This window comes from Ochlerotatus camptorhynchus, unplaced genomic scaffold (genome assembly GCF_037179485.1).
Source record: "Ochlerotatus camptorhynchus isolate MF236.1 unplaced genomic scaffold, CSIRO-AGI_Acam_v1.1 ptg000328l, whole genome shotgun sequence".
In the NCBI taxonomy this organism is placed as follows: domain Eukaryota; kingdom Metazoa; phylum Arthropoda; class Insecta; order Diptera; family Culicidae; genus Ochlerotatus; species Ochlerotatus camptorhynchus.
The window spans coordinates 5,928,251-5,947,056 of NW_027040816.1; the positions used below are offsets into that span (position 1 = coordinate 5,928,251).

The 18,806-nt window shown below is 43.0% G+C and overlaps 1 protein-coding gene across 10 annotated transcripts in view; it reads left to right on the top strand.

The window, feature by feature from the left end:
* The window catches only part of Svil (Supervillin), an 807,253-nt gene extending 792,919 nt beyond the window's left edge, over positions 1 to 14,334 (top strand). For 8 of the 10 annotated variants that reach the window (XM_065230080.1, XM_065230078.1, XM_065230079.1 and 5 more), the window contains 4 exons: positions 9,052 to 9,205; positions 9,747 to 10,523; positions 10,914 to 13,474; positions 14,026 to 14,334. In XM_065230080.1, coding sequence (XP_065086152.1) covers positions 9,052 to 9,205; positions 9,747 to 10,523; positions 10,914 to 13,474; positions 14,026 to 14,265 — 3,732 coding nt within the window. In that variant the 3' untranslated portion in view covers positions 14,266 to 14,334. The remainder of the gene's footprint in view (positions 1 to 9,051; positions 9,206 to 9,746; positions 10,524 to 10,913; positions 13,475 to 14,025) is intronic. The other 2 variants (XM_065230083.1, XM_065230084.1) reach the window with 2 other exon arrangements.
* The last annotated feature ends 4,472 nt before the right edge of the window (positions 14,335 to 18,806 follow it).

Below are 18,806 nucleotides of genomic sequence, written 5' to 3' on the forward strand. Positions count from 1 at the left end.
GCTTGGGATGCGAATTTGAGCACCCTTTGTACTCAATCCGTGGATTGTCGAATAGACACCGTCGTGTCGTACCCTTGGATTTGGTAATGAGCACCGTTTGCCCAAATCGTGGAGTAGGTAGCAGACACCCTTGTGCCTGCTGGGAATATGGAATTGAGCACCCTGTGTACTCATTTGTTGCTAGGCGCAACAGTCCTGATATTAACTACCCCTATTCTGTATTTCGTTCGAAACGAAATTCTCATACAAAAAAGTATTTTTTTTTGTATAGGAATTTCGTTTCGAACGAAATTTAGAATAGGGGTGAACAGAGTAAAAATTAAGTTTCTATATCTTTTGAAGGTTTGTTGATGGTTTTAGTTAGTGAAGTCTCATAAATGGGCTGTCTAAAATACGGCACAACTTTTTTTATTTATTTATTTATTTCGTCAACCAACGTAGACTAGTACATATGAGAATACAGTTTTGTTTTCTTAAATTTATTTATTTATTTCGTCAACTTTGGACAAAAGGTTAAAAGTATAATTTTTTCTTTAATAAAAATTAAGCAGTGTCAGCTTTCCTATTTTTTATGAGTTATAATGCCTTATGGAGTAAAAATATTGTTTTAGTTTATGCCGAGACATTGTAAAGTCAATGGTTTCGCAGTATTGATTGTAAGAGGCCATCATGCGGTTTAATGGCCCATATTTTGCATAATTTGTACGATGATGTTTTATGGCAAATACATTTCGATTTCGGAGTTGCCGAGTAGGTGCATGGAAATTTAATTTTGATAAAAGTTCTGTGGAGTCAATGCGTTGCGAAACGATATCGTTTACAAATGAAACCATTGCATATTCACGACGCTCTTTTAATGTTTGTATGTTTATAAGCATGCAGCGTGCTTCATATGATGGAAGAGGAAATGATGTCCAACCTAATTTACGAAGAGCGTATAATAGAAATTGTTTTTGTACGGATTCTAATCTTTCTTCGTGCGTGATTGAAAAAGGAGACCATACAATGCTGCAATATTCCAGTATTGACCTCACATAGGCGATATATAGTGTTTTAATTGTGTATGGGTCCTGAAAGTTATAGCAAAAGCGCTTGATAAAGCCTAGCATGTTATTTGCCCTGTGAATAATTGTGTTGTAATGGTCTATGAAAGTTAGTTTAGAGTCTAAGATAATTCCTAAATCCCTAACTCTTTCACATTTTTCTACATTTTGATTTCCTAGTGCAATTGAAATATTTGAAGTTGTTCTTTTCCTGCTAAATGATATTAAGTTACATTTTTTTACATTCAATTCTAGTAGACTTTTTTTGCACCATATGTAGAATATGTGTATTTCATTCCGGAATATATTGATGTCTTCTTCATTTCTTATTTCTAAAAAGAGCTTCATGTCGTCGGCATAAATAAGACATTTAAGTTTTTTGAGAATGAAAGAAATGTCGTTTACGTATAGAATAAAAAGAAGAGGTCCCAAATGAGAGCCTTGGGGGACCCCTGAAGTGACTTGAATTGGACTCGATTTCTTTCCGTTGAATTTAATTATTTGTTGGCGGTTAGTTAAATATGATTCAAGCCATTTTAGGAGCCCTGACTCAATTCCAATTTTTTGCAATTTAAAAATTTTCACATTATACTCCTTAATACTGAACATATGAAAGGCCATACAAAAGGAGTACAGAGTTTACAACTTTTTGTAGCTGGTAAAGGCGCTTAAAATGGTTAGAAAGGGTTACTATACTACTGTTACTGTGTGTAATTGAAGTTTTAAATCAGCAAATAAAGTCCTGAAAGTCAACAATCTTTTCGGAAAATGAGGAGAACCGCATTGTAGTTTGGATTTTCCGACGGTCTACATTAGGGTGGGTCAACTTTTATTTATTTATTCGTCGTCAATCAAATGTAGAGCAGTTTATTTAAAGGCGCGTTCCTGGCATAGTTTGTTCTTTGGTTGTTAATATAAAACATATTTCTGTTTCTGAAGGAGCGAGTGGGAGCATAAAAATTTATATTTTCTAAAATCGCTGTGGCATTCACTCTTTGTGCTACAAAATCGTTTATAAAAGCTATCATTGCAAACTGCCTTCGCTTTTCAAGTGCATCTAAATTGATCAACATATATCGAGACTCATAAGATGGCAAGGGCAAACTCGTCCAGCCTAACTTTCTTAGAGCAAATAATAGAATCTGTTTTTGAACTGATTCAATAAGGTTTATATGAATATCTTGATATGGAGCCCAGACTATACTATAGTACTCAAGGAGGGGCCTATTATATGCAACGTATAATTTTTTGATTGTGTATGGATCAATGAAATGAAAGCTAAACTTTTTAATAAACCCTAACATGTTGCTTGCCTTGTAAATAATGTTATTCTAATGTTCAACAAAGCTTAATTTTGAATCTAGTATAACACCTAAATCTCTAACTTGATTGCACCTTTCAACTCTGTTTTGTCCTATTGTTACATGTTCTTGCCAAATCATTTGCTTTCTTGTAAATGAAGTGGAATTACATTTCTTCACATTAAGCTTTAATAAACTTTTTGTGCACCAAGTGTAAAAGTTATCAATTTCTTGTTGAAATACTACAAGATTAGACGCTTCACGAATTTCCAGGAAAAGTTTCATGTCGTCTGCATATATTGAGACATTCAGGATATTCAATATGTGCTCTACATTGTAACAAGTGTAAGTGTTGCGTCCAAGATTGGTGAGATTAATCGCGTGTAGTTTTCGTATATTTAGTTATTAAATTCCAAGAAAAAGTTTAAATGTTCGTAAAAGGTAAAACGTCCCAGAATCCCCACGAACGCAGCCAGTAGGAGACACTTCCCTATAAACTGTAGAACAATGTCACTAGCCACCACCAGAGCACGCTGTGTGCAGTCATGAATGGACGTCCATAGGGGTGGCGTAATCGGTGCCATTGCGTGGAGAATTCGTGGCACGTACGACGGTTCAACGGTCACGGTTCGGGGTCATCGTCCACCAAGAGGCACAGTCATAAGCCTGGTGATCATTATAGACTACGGTCACATAGCGAAAGTTAAAGCTAAAAATTAATAGTTTGAAGGTGAAAACTAAAGCTAAAGTGCTAAAGTCAGCTAAGTTGGAAGTTTGAAGAAGTTGTAGAGGAAGTTGCCACGTATCATTGGACAGCCAGGTAATCACCATCACCAAGAAAACCCCGAACTAGATCCAACCGTTGTCTAGTGAGATCAGGTCGATAACCGCCATTTAGAATTCTCCTTCGCGCCCACAGGACCTCGTGGTTTTACCGTAACATTTGCGTACTCAACGTATTTTTCCGGAGTCGACCACGCCAATCGCCGGTAGTGTGTCCGAATCGCAGTTCGAGAATCTGATCCCTCAGCTACAGTGTGCGCCACCAATCCAGGCAAGTCAACTTACCCTTGTGGTTCGTTGAAACCTCGAGTCCGTCACCATACTCGAGGGGCGTACGGGACAGGTAGAGGCGTCCACCCCTGGCCCAAGAAGGTGATGCGGTACCAGAGGAAGGAGAGGAACGACGACGACGGCAGTGGCAGGTGAAGGGGCCCCGAAGACAAAAGAAGAGTAGTGCTAGCACAAGGTAGGAGTAGACATCTAAAGAGACCGTCCGTGAAGTGAGTGTCATCAAAGCGAATAAAGTGGGAGTTCATCTTAAGTGAACTTTGAGTGTTTTCTTGGTTCGCGGAATTATCACGAGCGTGTGCCGACCCTGAGGCTTGGAGACGGGGGTCTCATCAGTGCTGGGAGTAACACCACACTGGCACGTTACAATATCATTAAGAAATAGAATAAACAGTATTGGTCCAAGATGGGAACCTTGTGGCACACCAGATGTTACATTGACTACTGACGATAAATCTCCTTCAAATCTCACTCTTTGTGTCCTACCGGTCAAGTATGACTGAATTCACTTTAATAACTTTTGACTAAAACCTAGCTTAGATAATTTGAATAGCAAAAGAGGGATATCAACTCTATCATACGCTTTTCTGAAGTCAGTATATAGCGCCTCAACATAATGTCCCTTATCCATTGCGTTAGTAGAAAATGTTACAAAATACAACAGATTAGTAGTCGTTGAACGTCCTTTAACAAAACCATGTTGTTTGCCTGTAATTAAATGCTTAACTTGTGCGAAAACATTTTGATTCATTATAGATTCAAAAAATATACGGTAGAAAACAGGATTCGAGAGAAGAGTTGAACAGCCAAAACAATTGTTTTTCTATCTTCTGCGATACTGATTTCAAGAATACTGGTGCCAATCCATCCGGTCCTGCACCCTTTGATGCATCCAATGTATTTAGAGAATGTAAAACTTGGTTTAGGGTAATCTAATCTAATCTAATCTAACACCAACACAGCCAGTTCTTGAAAGCATCCTGGAAAATGATTGGTATACCTCGGTCATTTTTCTTGTCTATTTGATATGTGTTTCACATACCAAAACGGCCAGGCCTACTGTGCAGCATTTAAGGGGCAAGATGATTCAGATAAAATCGGGCCTGTTCAAATCGAAGAAAACACGATGCTTCAGAATCCAATAAATTGATGAAACGTGGACATCTCGTACCGTACGTTCCCTTTTTGGTAATTATATGATTGGTTTTTCGTTGGAATCATCTAAACTAGAAAGGTTAAATCAAGCTCCATTTTCTTCTGACAGTTGGGACTTGAGCACTAACTTTTGTCCTAGCCTTATATGGCTTATGGCTATTGCGCCATTACTCGCTTTCTGAACAAACTGCAACGGTGCAGTTTGTAAGATTTCGTTGAGGGTAACATTATTAACTACAATATCACTCTTTGGCTCAGGAACCACCTGTTCCCCACTGATCTTTCAATGTATCAAATTTGAACAAATTTGGTTATGATCTGCATTTGCGGGAGACTTTTAAATTGTGTATGGGAAAATGTATGGGAAACGGAACGATGCTATTAATTTGCATATCAAAAAATTCAAATATTGCTCAAATTTCGACAAATCTTGGACTTTGATTGAGAATATCATTACCAAATTCTTTAAAAATTTGACACCGTTGTTGGGGACCTCAAGACACATCGGAAGAGCAGTGGAGAACAGAGGATTGTCTATCAGAAGAAAATGCTTTAGCATAAGGCTTTCCCGAGCGGGATTCAAAATCGAGCGTTAAGAATATGTAACGCATAGTCGCTTTCTTAAATGTTTTCACTCAATAAAAATTGATTAATTGTGCATCCAGATTTATGTTATACAAGTACTTAGACGTCCAGCCTACACGACTATGACAAGAACTGTAGTAGGCCTAGATGTAGTAGGCCTTGCCTGACTGTCATAAGTTAGAGATTCATTCTTTATCCGACCACCAACCAAGATAGACGTAATAAATAGTAGCTCTTAACAACAGCTTGTTTTACTTGTTGGCCTTGGTTACGGATATAACAATTGGCGACGAGGAAAATTTTGGAAGCACCTCGAACCGCGAAGCAAGAAATCTCTAGCAAGAAAATGTCTGACGAGGATCTTCGGAACGCCATCCTGCAGCTAACGAATCTCATCACGAGGCAGCAGCAGCAGATTGAAAACCTGGAAAATCGGGGAAATCCGACTGCTGGTAGTGAGAAGATTATTGAGTCCTTGGCAAGCGGGATCCAGGATTTCCAGTACGATCCGGACGGAGGAGTTTTTCTTCGATGGCTGGTATGCGAGGTACGAGGATGTCTTTACAAAGGACGGCCAAAGTAGGCCCTGATATTCGCTGTCACCCGTTTCCACAAAATGCTGTATGGACGACACTTCCTCCTGCAAACCGATCATCAACCGCTACTCAAGGTTTTCGGCTCAAAGAAAGGTATTCCTGTTTACACAGCAAACCGTTTGCAGCGCTGGGCCTTCACACTTCTGCTGTACGATTTCGACATCCAACACGTTTCATCGACGAATTTTGGCTATGCAGATTTTCTATCCCGGCTAATGTCATCGCAGCATAGACCAGATGAGGATTACGTCATAGCCGCCGTGTGCGTCGAATCTGAAGCAAAAGCAATTCTCGACGACACCATCAGCAACCTTCCAGTCACGCACCAGATGATTGTGGGTGAGACGCGAAAGGATCCAGTTCTTCAGCAAGTGGTGAATTTCCTTAACGAAGGTTGGCCAGCAAATGCGAAGCAAGTTGCTGATCCTGATGTCAAGAAGTTCTTCGCCAGACGAGATGGACTTCAAGTTGTCGACAACTGCGTTATGTTCGGCGATCGAATCGTTGTCCCATCAAAGTTTCGAAAGCGGATCGTTCGTCAACTGCATCGTGGACACCCAGGAATGGACCGAATGAAGTCTCTGGCCCGAAGTTACATCTACTAGCCTAACGTTGACGACGATGTGGAGCAATTTGTCCGTCAGTGCACTGCATGTGCTGAAGCAGCGAAGTCCCCGAAAAAAGCAACCTTGGAGTCATGGCCTCTCCCGGACAAGCCATGGCAACGTGTCCATATCGATTTTGCTGGTCCGATCCATGGATACTACTATTTCGTCATGGTAGATGCTTTCTCTAAGTGGCCCGAAATTTTTCGCACTCAATCCATTATCACAACTGCAACCCTGAATATGCTGCGTTGGTCTCAGCACGTCTCCAGCAGAAGCATTCCTCGGAAGACCAGTGCGCACCACTTTGGACCTACTGAAGAAACCTGTTCCTGTAACTGAAGCTGTCAAGAACCACAAACAAAACGAACAGTTCAATTGGCGGCATGAAGCAGTCAAGCGCGAGTTTGAAGAAGATGACCTGGTCTACGTTGAACAGCATCGCAGAAACGCCAAGTCCTGGATTCCTGGTCGAGTCATCGAACGGAAAGGTTCCGTCAACTATATCGTTGCACTGGACATGAACGGGAGACCGAAGCTGGTGAGGTCGCATGTAAACCAAATGCGCCCTCGTCACACTTCTGATGATCCAGAGCAAGCGACGCAGCAACTACCATGGGAAATGCTGCTTGATGAAATTCAAGATGAAGCTGTACCGTTGGATCCAGAAGTGCCATTCAATCACGATGTCCCTATTCCTGTTGGTTCCGTATCACTCGAAGCTGATGGTCAAGTGGCAAGTACGTTTGGCGAAAATCCTTTCTCGACAATCGATCATGAACCTGCTGCTCAAGATGGAGAACTTCAGTCCGCACAAAAGCCCGTGTCATCTGAAGCAGTTGGAGACTTTATTCGACGTTCTGTACGAGAATTAAGAATTCCAAGATGGCTCTCTTCCTATGACATTTTCTAAAAGGGGGAGATGTAGTAGGCCTAGATGTAGTAGGCCTTGCCTGACTGTCATAAGTTCGAGATTCATTCTTTATCCGACCACCAACCAAGATAGACGTAATAAATAGTAGCTCTTAACAACAGCTTGTTTTACTTGTTGGCCTTGGTTACGGATATAACAAGAACATAACTGAAAAAGGTCCCATATGCTTTGATCGATTCTCTTCATCGACTTTCTCTTCCGTTAATAACTCAGCTGCAACGACATATTTGCTGTTGTATTTGACAATTTGGACGATACATAAAATCGACAGTGAGCATGCATAAGGGCGAATACGCGATGATCGATTCTCTTCATCGATTTTCTCTTTGCATTGCTACAGCTAAGCGAAACAATTTTCTAGAATTTGTTCAATGCAGAGTAGTAACTGGTTGTATTGGTTATCAAAAGCAACAGCTAACGCACCGAGAAAAAAAAATCTAGCGAGTTATTAACAAAAGATGAAGAAAATCGATCATCGCGTATAGGCCCGTATGCATGCTCACTGTCGAAATCCTCCTTTATCATGCTATGTGGCATAAATAGAACAAAAACTGTTTGCATAGCCGTTGTTATCAAAAGAGAAAGTCGATGAAGAGAATCGATCAAAGCAGATAGGCCATTTTTCCAGCTCTGTATAGATTTTTTTTAAATTGCGCAATTATTTTCACTCAGATCCGATAACGTTGAAATATTCTTACCCGGTCAGAATATAGTGCGTGCACGGTAAATTAATAAGTGTATTAGCTGACCCATCTTGCCCCACCTTACCATACGATCAAATGTTCATGTATGTTCCTATTGCATATTTCTACACTCACACTTTTTAGACATAGGACTGTTATGCAAATAGCGACAGTGTTGAACTTGTGTTTACGTACGATTTTTTTGCCAAACATAATCAACACCGATTAGCCTTACTGCTTGAACTTGGTTAAGATTGTCATCCTCGGTTCGGGAATAATTCTCACATTCAAAGTTGGTAGCTACGATATTCACATATGTGCTTCACATCTGATCCGCTTTGCACTTCAGCATCCGCAAGTCACGCACGATAATTTTAATAAATAAAAAAAAAATCACCGAAAATCCCACCAAAGAACCGAATTGACTCCGTTGACTGGGAAAAAAAAGGTCATTCCAATTAGCCCCTCGTGCCATGCTCGAATCTCGCATAGACGATTGAACGGGAGACGACACAAGACATTAGCTGCATCGACGACGACTCCGATATTCCGCCATGACTCAATCACTTGACTTGATTTGATTTGATTGTGACGACGACGACGACGATGAGTGAGGGGGGTTCAGCATTGATTGGTCTCCACAGAACAGCTCATCATAATTGCTCGGATTCGAATCATTTTCAATTTTGTTTTGCTTCCCCGAACCTCCGAACGCAAACAACAACCTGATGCTGCTGAGAGACACTTGAATCCGCATAAGTCACATTGACCGTGTGGGAAATAAACGATCGATAGATGACTTGTGACGGGGGGAGGCACGTGCAGCTTATCGCCGCTATCATTATAACTATTACGATTACTCATTAAACCGAAACCATCATCATTGGCACTTTTGTATTACTCCAAGATGCTCCCCTACCGAGCGCCGTTGGTTGGTTGACGTTTGAGGCGATTGACCGTTTGGCGTTCAATCGCTGCTGTTTTGGTTTTCACTTTCTGCGAGGAATATTATTTACTACTATTATGCAACACATTACAACTATCTCACCGGTTTTTCAATTCTCATTACGATTTTCAGAATGCCATCCTTGTTGCCAAATCGATCGAGAGTCCGGTCAAGAACAGTACGCCGCGCCCGTTCAGCCGGCCAGCAGCGGACATCGAAGGCGGGAACATTTCCGACCGGCTCGGAAAGATCAAAACGTCTTCGGAAAGCTGGAAGAATCGTGTCGGTAAGTGACGGTCCAGGAGTACATACCTACCTTCAGATTGGCGTGTTCATAGGAGCGTGCGATTGTGAGAGAGGCAGCAGTAGCTCGCGATAATTGCTTCATTTAACTTTTTTTGATGACTGGAAGTGAAGCATGGAGCAAACTACAGATAAACTACGATGACAAACTTTCAAGTTGGCAAGAAACATGCATCTCTATACGAACAAAGTGCGCAGTGGATGTGCTGTTTACAAGAGCCATGCACCGATGCACAATGCGATCGTTTTCACATACTTAAGCGTACTTACATTCAAGTCGTTGTAATGGATCATAAATTTTGCACTAGTTTTTTTGTTCGTATAGAAATACAATCTTGTTTTCTCGTGCGTCTAGTAATTAAGAGGTACATAGGTACATACAAACTAGAAAATTTAGGGTTTTCGGTAGCCAAAACTAGTCAATTCTGCCAAACGTTCACATAGAATTAATCCAATTTAATGCAGACGCTTAGTACTCTACAATCTGATACAATATCTGACGATCTCCTTGACCAAACTTGCAGAACTTTCGGATGCCACCAACTTCACCGTGGCGGGCCGATTGGCCGCCACCAGGTCGCCCAAGTTGCCGTTCATCAAATCCGACACAAAGCAGTCGCCACCGATGAGCGCGTTCCGCAGTGTGAACCCGCCCCAGCTGGGTCTTGCCAAAAGCCCGTCGATGATGGTGTCTTCGGTGACCACCTCGTCGATGCTGTACGCTCCCACCACCCCCAGCGGCGGAGGCCCAATTCAGAATGGAGGGGGAGGAGGAGGCCCATCGCCAGTGGCAGCACTGGCCGCCGTGGGCCAGCAACTATCTAGTCAACTCAGTCAGCACAGAGCAGGAATGGACAGTATACTTATGATGAAGCGTAGCATTAGTGTCCCCGGGGTGCCCTCATTTGGTGCTTACGGGGAAGCCGGTGGGGATCTCAAGTCCCACGCTGCCGGCGGTTCAAAGGTTTCAATTCCAAAGCTGGACGACGAAAGCTTTGGCAACTTTTTCACCAAAGTCGAGAAAACCGTAGCAGCTACCAGGTTTAGCACCACCACCACCACCACCAGTAGTAGCAGCAGTTCGTCAGCGGAGGTCGTCATCGGAGACTTCGACACGCTCAAGGTAGACAGCCAGCAGCGCCTGACACAGAAGAAGGTTGTCCAGGGACCGAAACGTCGCGGGGCCATGTCGAAGAACCCGCTGAAGAAGCTGGCCGCACGGGACGATCTGCAGACCGAGTACACCGAAATCAAAACAGGTATCGCCGATAAAGAGTTGAAAAGACTCAAACTAGAATCAAGTAAGTGTGTGTTCTAATGTTGCTGTTGCTCGACGCAATCCCCTCTCTCTATCTCTCTCTATAATACTAGACTGCTTTTCGTACTGCCCGACGCTCGATCTCTTCTGACGAATGATTTGCTAATCTTAATACTTTACCTTATACCTAACGATGATGTAAAAGATCTTCCCCTGACCAATACCACCCCAACCAAGCGAAACATGTCTAACAGCATAATTGTTAACCACGCCCCCTTTTTCCCCGTGCGCCTCCTTCCGGGATTCGCTTCCTGGAATGCGCTGTTTTCTCTTATCTCTCTTTTTTCATGTGTGTGCGTGTTTTCCCCCAACCCCGTTTCCTGCTGCTACCACCAAAACACTGCATCTCATCACTCAACACCCAACCAAACAGTTGCCAAAACTAGCAATCTGGCCATCGAAGCGCTCGCTGGCTTGGCTTCCATGGAGGACTTTAAATCGGTCGCACTAAAATCTAGCAGTCTGCCGCTGAACCAGAGCTTCGTTCCGTACAAACCGTTGATGTTGCTGCATGTCAAGGGCCGGCGGCACGTTCAGACCAGGTTAGTGGAACCGGTAGCGCGGTCGATCAACCGGGGAGATTGCTTCGTGCTGGTCACCGCCGATCGACTCTTTGCCTTCATGGGTCAGTTTTCCAACGTGATCGAGCGGTCACGGGCCAAGGAAATTTGCGACGTGATGGTTCGGGATAAGGATCTCGGATGTGGAGCTGCTAGCGCTACGGTGATCAGCGATGGCAAGTCCTGCAGCGAGCGGCAGTTGCGTGAATTTTGGAAACTGCTCGGACGCGGTCAAGAAGATCAGAAAGTGGAAGTTTGCGATTCCGGTCATGCCGATGAAGATGAGCTGCTGGAGAGCTGCCTGATTGAGACCAATAAGGTTTACGAGTTCGAGGATGACGCATTGGTACCGCTGGAAGAGTACTGGGGTGCTGCACCGAAAATTGCCATGTTGGACTGTAAGAAAATCTTGGTCTTTGATTTCGGCAGCGAGCTGTACATTTGGAACGGGAAGAATGCTTCCAGCGAGGCAAAGAGGGCAGCCATCAAGCTGGCTCAAGAGTTGTACTCACAGGAATACAGCTACGATATGTGCCAGTTGAATCCGATCAAATTTACGGAGCTGAGCGGTGATAGACAGAGAGACGCCAGGCGAGTGGCGAAGAGTGGTTCGGTTCGTCCGGAATGGTGCTTGATAGCAAAGGTTACCCAACATATGGAAACGGTTCTGTTCCGACAGAAATTCCTCGATTGGCCGGATATAACCGTTCAACTGAAGGACGATGGCTACCAAATGGGGGACACTCCCAGCTTGGATATTAAGCCCGTCGATGGAGAGATGCTGTTCAAGGGACAACCCTATGTGGAACCAAACTTGGTGCTCGAAAACTCCAGCTTGGGTCGTGGAAACTTTTACTACGACACCAATACGATGCGTCATTTCGACGTACTCACGATCTCAACGACCCAATGGGAGATTGACGAATACGAATACAAGGTAATTGAGGGTTCCTCCTGTGGACACTTTTACTCGGACGAAAGTTACACCGTGCGTTGGATGTACCAAGTGAGTGTTACCGTACGGGAGCTTAGTGGTAAGGTCTCGAATCGAAGCACCATTGTTGGACGTGACCGTTGCGCCTATTTCTGCTGGCACGGAAAGGACGCTCCGGCCAACGAAAAAGGTGCTGCCGCTCTTCTGACCGTTGAACTGGACAAAGAGAAAGGCGCCCAGGTTCGCGTCGCTCAAGGTCAAGAATCGTCCGCCTTCATTCGGCTGTTCAAAATTATGTTCATTCACAAGAGCAAGAAGACCCCGCGCAATGCCTGGCGCCTGTACATCATCACCGGAAACTGTCCGGAAGAAACAGTTTGCACCGAAGTAACTTGCCATGAACGTCAGCTACGCTCTCGTGCCACAATGGTGCTAATCCAGGGCGAAAAGGGTCGCGCAATCCTCTGGACCGGTTGTAAGGCACTGCCCCATGCTCGGGAAGTTGGTCAGAACGTGCTGAACGCCATCATCCAGAACAAATATTCCGAACTGTTTGACGAAACCCTGTCCTCCATAACTTCAAAGACCCTTGAAGAAGGCCAAGAAAGTCACGAGTTCTTCGAAGCCATCGATGGAAGTGAAAATCGCCATCAGTACCACTCGCTGCTCGGTTCTCATCAGGACTTTAAGTTCTCGCCTCGAATCTTCAACCTGACCAGTATCAACAACGGCAATTTCGAGGCCACCGAATTGCAGTACAATCTGCGCTGCAAGGACCTTATTTCGTCGTATCCGTTCCGGCAGGACGACCTGTACAATGCCCGCCAGCCGACGATATTCATGATCGATAATGGCCACATCCTGTGGCTGTGGCAAGGTTGGTGGCCCACGGAGGACGGCGCGGGAAGCGATAGCGGTAGCAACAGTGGTAGCGATAACCACAGCAGCTTCGATAGCAATCGCTCCGGTGAAAACCGTTGGCAAACGGAACGCCGGGTGGCAATGGAGACGGCCGTAGCTTACTGGAAGGCAAAGCAAGCCCAGCTCGGAAACAGTACCTCAGCCCAGAAGGGATCGTCGAACAAGGTTACCAACGGAAACGACGATCAACAGAAACGGCAACCCCTTCCGGACGAAAACGGTAACGGTGCCATCGACGAGGTTGACGACGCCGAGAAAAACACTGCCAACAATGGTACTACTCTACACGCTGCCAGCGACGTAACCGATGACTGTGATACTACTATTACTACTAGTGACCGCGATGCCATTGTTCCGAATGGTGCTAATGAAGAAGAGGACCACGGGAATGACGGGATGCCACGGTGGGAGAACGAAATCAACGGCTACGTGGTTTGGGCTGGCCTGGAACCGCTGGAGTTTATCGCCATGTTTCCCGACTGGGAGCAGCGAGACGATGTTGCCGAGATTAACGTGCAGGTGGGTTTTTTTGATTATTGGAGAAATACGGCAGTAAGTAGCTTTTAGGTGCTTGGAACTTGGAAGGTAAGTTTGTTTGAGCTCACATGGTTATACGCGTTGGTGTTGTGAGCCATGTCAGCTCAACTGAACTACCTTCTAGATCTAGACAAAATGTTAATCTGAGAAACCAACATTATTTTAAGTATGTCGAGAACTTTTATAACAAAGCAAACAGAACGCAGGTCAGTATTGGACTACTTTGGTCAGTAGGTAATGCTATTGAGTTGTCGTACAATTAACACTTTCTGTTATAATTCAAAGTTTGGTTATAACCATCAGCACTCTCATTACGCAATTCCTCTTCCACTGAACTTACTAAAATCTTTGTCCAGGATCTTGAGTTTGGTTAATACCAGCCTCCCTTTTTAACCTAACGAGATCAATTTTATGTTCTAAATAACTCTGTTTGCCGTTACTCTGTTATCGAAGTTCTGAGGATAACATTTTCAGAGCCAACAACAGTTACCAACCGACATTCTTCCCTTTCTTTCCAATCCCGTTTCTCGCAGGATGGCCGTAAATCCGCCCCGCAACCAATTGCCAGCAGTCTCTCGCTTCTGTCGCGCAAGGAGTATCCCCTGTCGGTGCTGCTGGAACGTCCGCTACCAGAGGGTGTCGACCCGACCAAGCTGGAACTGTACCTCCACGAGCAGGACTACCCGGAAGGGCTGGGCCTTACCAAGGCCGAGTTCGATCAGCTCCCAGCGTGGAAGCAAACTAAACTCAAAAAGGAGCGGTGTTTGTTTTAAGTAATCGGAAATCAAGATACACACACACACAAACAAACACAACTACACTCCATCACTCACACAATTATTAGCAATGTCTATTTATTTTTTGGAACTCATTTAAAGATTCTGTTATAGTTTTATCTGTCTGAGCCGAACATTGTGGGCAACCAAGCAGACATGATTATATTTTTTGGTTTTCTATATCTAGTATTCAAATTTTATGCTCTAGTTGTTTATTTCTTTGTTTTTGTTATTATGATTTTTGTTCCCTTACTTCAATTCGTTTTATAATTTGGGAGAGGCGCACCCGGCAGTTTTCTACTTGGATGTTGTGCTCTGTTGTGGCGTAGTTTTAGTGATGTGTCGAACTCAATCGAGTCGAGGTAGCGCCACTCCTATTGAAATATTTTTTGATTCACTGTTGGAACTTAGGAAACCATTACAAATTACGATATATATACCTGTTAAGTGATTTGATTTATCAACGAGATTGTGTCCAATAAATTAATCCACCATACCCTGAAGCTTGTCCGAGTGTGTGTTTGGAGATTTCCGTTGATTCAAACAATCGTAGATTTCAGCTGCCCTCTATACGTTTTAAACTAAAAACCAAGACGACGAAACGATGTGTGGAACCAACCCAACTCAACTAAGTGAGAGATTGCTTTATACAACTTTATATAATAGAACTGTAATAGCAGCACTGACGATTTCATACTTAAAAAGAAAACACGAACTAAGTTTACATTATAAACAAAAAATGATTATCCTTTCGCCATAGAACCGACAAAATAAAAATTATGTAAAAAATGTAATTTTATTAACCTTAGTAAGCTTATTATGCGCATATACATATTTTTACCAGTAGCCTACGGATTAACTCTGTCGCTTCTATGCTCTGAAAATTTATGTAGAAATTTGTCCTTTCTTTTAACTTATTTCATTAATGTTTAGAATGCATCCAAAAGGCAAAATACCCCTTCTCTCTTGGCAGTGATAGTGTTTCATAAGGCGCTTTATTATTTGTGTAGAATCACATACGATATGTTGTTAGGAATACTTAGCTTTTAGGTGGATCCGGTCTTCAGGCGAAGCAAAAGCAAACAAAAGTCAAATGCTGAACAATCGTGTTATTAGGGAGAGGAAACGCGTACTTAAGCAAATTCCCAATAAAAAAATCCATCAGAACAAACATAGATGAAGAAGAGGTAGCAAAACAGCAAAGAACTGAGACTGCTTGAGCCCCGGGCGCCAGCAAGTATGCAAACCGCTTCTCCCCCCCCCCCCCATTTTTTGGAGGATGATGTATTTTGTGAAAATGTTTTATGCCTGTGTGTGCGTGCATGCGTGACGTGCTATTTGTAATGAACGAAAAAAAAAAGAAGAAACTCTGTGTTCCATATTAAAAGAAAATGAAATCCCACAATACATAACAATTTATTAGGCATTACGTATTCATGGATCGCCCAGACACAATTATTACACAAACACACTAAAACTCTTTTGCTATAATAGACTAACTGAAGGAATCAACCGAGAACAAGAAATCACAATCACTAAATGCCAGCCTCATCGAATATAATTATACACACATGAAACAGAAAAAAGGATGAAATTAATCGAATAAACCCACTTACAGCCGACATTTATCAAAAAAACACACACACACAAACACAAACTATTTGAAAGTAATCTAAATATACACACACGAAACGCGCATATAGCAGTCGCAGTATGTCGATATAAAAATAGTCATTTGAACAAAACGCGATCGATATCATTGAGAGGAGGAAAATAAAAATACAAAGAAAAACAACCAATAACATCCATAAAATATGTAGGATTTGTAAACACCCCCCTAGCGATTTGACGATGAATTAGGGACAAGTGTGTGTGTGCGTGTGTGAACCTCGCACTCGCACTCACATTTTGGCCAAGTTTAAAACATTTAACAAGAAAATGCTAAATGCTACGGGGATAATATGTGTAGGAAAGAGAAGGAGAACCGACTGGAACAGTATATGGAGAATATTAAAGATGGAAAAACTTTTTACCAATAGAACGACCGCGCGCAAGGTTTCATTGCTAAGAAAGAACTCATCCCTGTGTCTGTCTGCTCGTCCCGTTGAGTTTTTAAAGGGGCTTATTACGGATGTCACTTCACGGTGAAAACTTATCACTTGTCGTCACGGCGAAATGATTTCCATTTGATTTGTACGGCAATCACGGCCACGGCTCTTATTCCGAATATCACTTCCTTATCACCGTGTAGTGACACCCGTAATAAGGCCCAAAGTGTTTAAAATAGATTTAATTGCATTTTAGCCACAAATCATCGCATTTACTCATTCTATTTTTATGCCTAGAAACATCCTTTTTATTAAACAAAAAAGCCTCAATCGGTTGATGAACTCGGAATTTCACTTGATTTGTAAGTAGGGTTTTTGATGATGTTCCACACACGGAGAAAAAAGCGATCGCAATAGGCCGCGCTTGAAAGCTGACATGTTTTCCTTTTGCTGTGTATTTTTCGTAAGCGAATAAACACTTTTTGACTTTACATTTGTTAATTTGTGTGCTGAAATTTAGTTTCAAGTGATATATCGTGTTTTGCCTTGAGTGGCTCGGCCTAACCTTGAAGCTAACCTCCAAAATATACAACGCAGCTTCAGTTCCATTGTTCGGTGTCGGTTTCCATTGCCTCCCGGGAGCCCGGTTCTCCGAGTTCGAATGATACACTATCGGCGTGTAGTTCTATTGAGAGATCGGTCCGGTTGGTGAATTCGCCCGGGAACGAATTGATAATGTGTCTATCGCGAGTTTTGGTGGTAATTCGGTGCAAAAGTGCTCGGCTGCTGGTCTCTCGCCGGTGTCGGAGTTTGCGACCAATATGAAAGATGCCTCGCTGGATACGCCCAAGACTGGACGGGTGGCAGTTGGTGGCCCCGAACTGTTCCTGGGGAAAGCACTAGACGCGAACCTCCTCCAAGATGACCATAGCAATGCAAGAAAATTTGTGTTCGTTAAAGGAAGTAGGTATTACGACAAAGGTGCATCACGAAATTTGATGCGAAGCTTAGAGAAAATCAAAATTACAGAACCCATGGTTTGGGGGATCAAATTAACATGGTGAGACCAGTCCAAATACATTTTACAATTAAAAAGTAGAAGGGTCTGTGCCAAGGGGCACGAACGGAAGCTTGACGTAGGACCGCTAGTGGACGGAATAGATGTGAAGAGCATTTAGTTCTTTTAATTGATCAATTATCTATTATCTCAACTCTTTCCGTTTTTGAATTGTAGGTGTACCAAATTTGTAGTAATTTTTTTCAAAGAGAAAGTTGATTAAGAGAATCAATCAAAATCACTTGCACCCCTGCTTCCAAGTTTGGTTACAAGATTACAACTCTGGAGAGCTTTTTGTGTGATCGTTGGGGGCTTGTGGTTCTGAATATGGACAAACAAGCACAGATAAATTCTATTCTAACTCTTTACTGATGTAAGCTTGATGGCCCTGAAAAGGGCCATTTTTTATTAAAGACTACATCCATGGCCACTTACGCTTGGCGTGTTTAGTGTAGGTGACAGCATCACGGACCTCATTGTCCAGGAACACCTTCAGCACACCTCGTAGATCAGACCGGAGATACGTTTGACACCACCACGGCGAGCCAGACGACCGAAGGCGGTTATCTCGAAGAACTTTTCGATGACTCTTGGCGCCTCCTTTACCAGACCTGTTCCTTCTTTGCCACAACAATTGTTGCTTGTTAGGTGTAAAGGAGTTGCTGTTCACCATACAGCAGCGCTCTTTTATATCTTTTCAGGTTAAAGCAGAATGATGTGCAACCAAGTAGTGGTATGAAAGCTACAAAGACTCCTCCCATTCCCCCCTATTCTGCGAGTCACGTGACTCTCTCTCACCGGTGAGGTGACAATAGTCACCTCGTGTGAGGTGACTCTCCATTTGATTTGCATGGAGAGTCACCTCACACGAGGTGACAATTGTCACCTCACCGGTGAGAGAGAGTCACGTGACTCGCAGAATAAGGGGGATTATGACTAGTTTGCTATCAAGTAGCGACACTGCCTCTTTTCCTTTTGCGTACACGGCGAATGAGAACGACCCAAATTTGAGTTTAGTTCACTCATAATCGCCAAAAGTGCAGGAACTCAGCGATGAGTATATTTGTCTCATGGTTTCCTGTGCAAAACCTAAAAAATCTGCCAGAAAATGAGGAAATTTGATGAAAAAAATTTTTAGTCTCGGAGTAGTACCAATACACTGAGTGAATCCAATCTTTACTTTCCTCAAATTCGGGAATTTTTCCCTGGAAAATCCTGGAAAAATCTGAGAAAACATGAGGCAAATTTAATCATCGCTGAGTTCCTGCACTTTATTTCTTATTTCTGAGATAACTAAACTCAAATTTGGGTCGATCTCATTCGCCGTGATATCACCTTGAAAGATATCAGTGGGTCCAATCTCAGTCGGCTCCACCGGCATGTTCTAAGGCATAACATCTCTGATCACGCCTTCCTTCGGGAAGTAAAGCCGT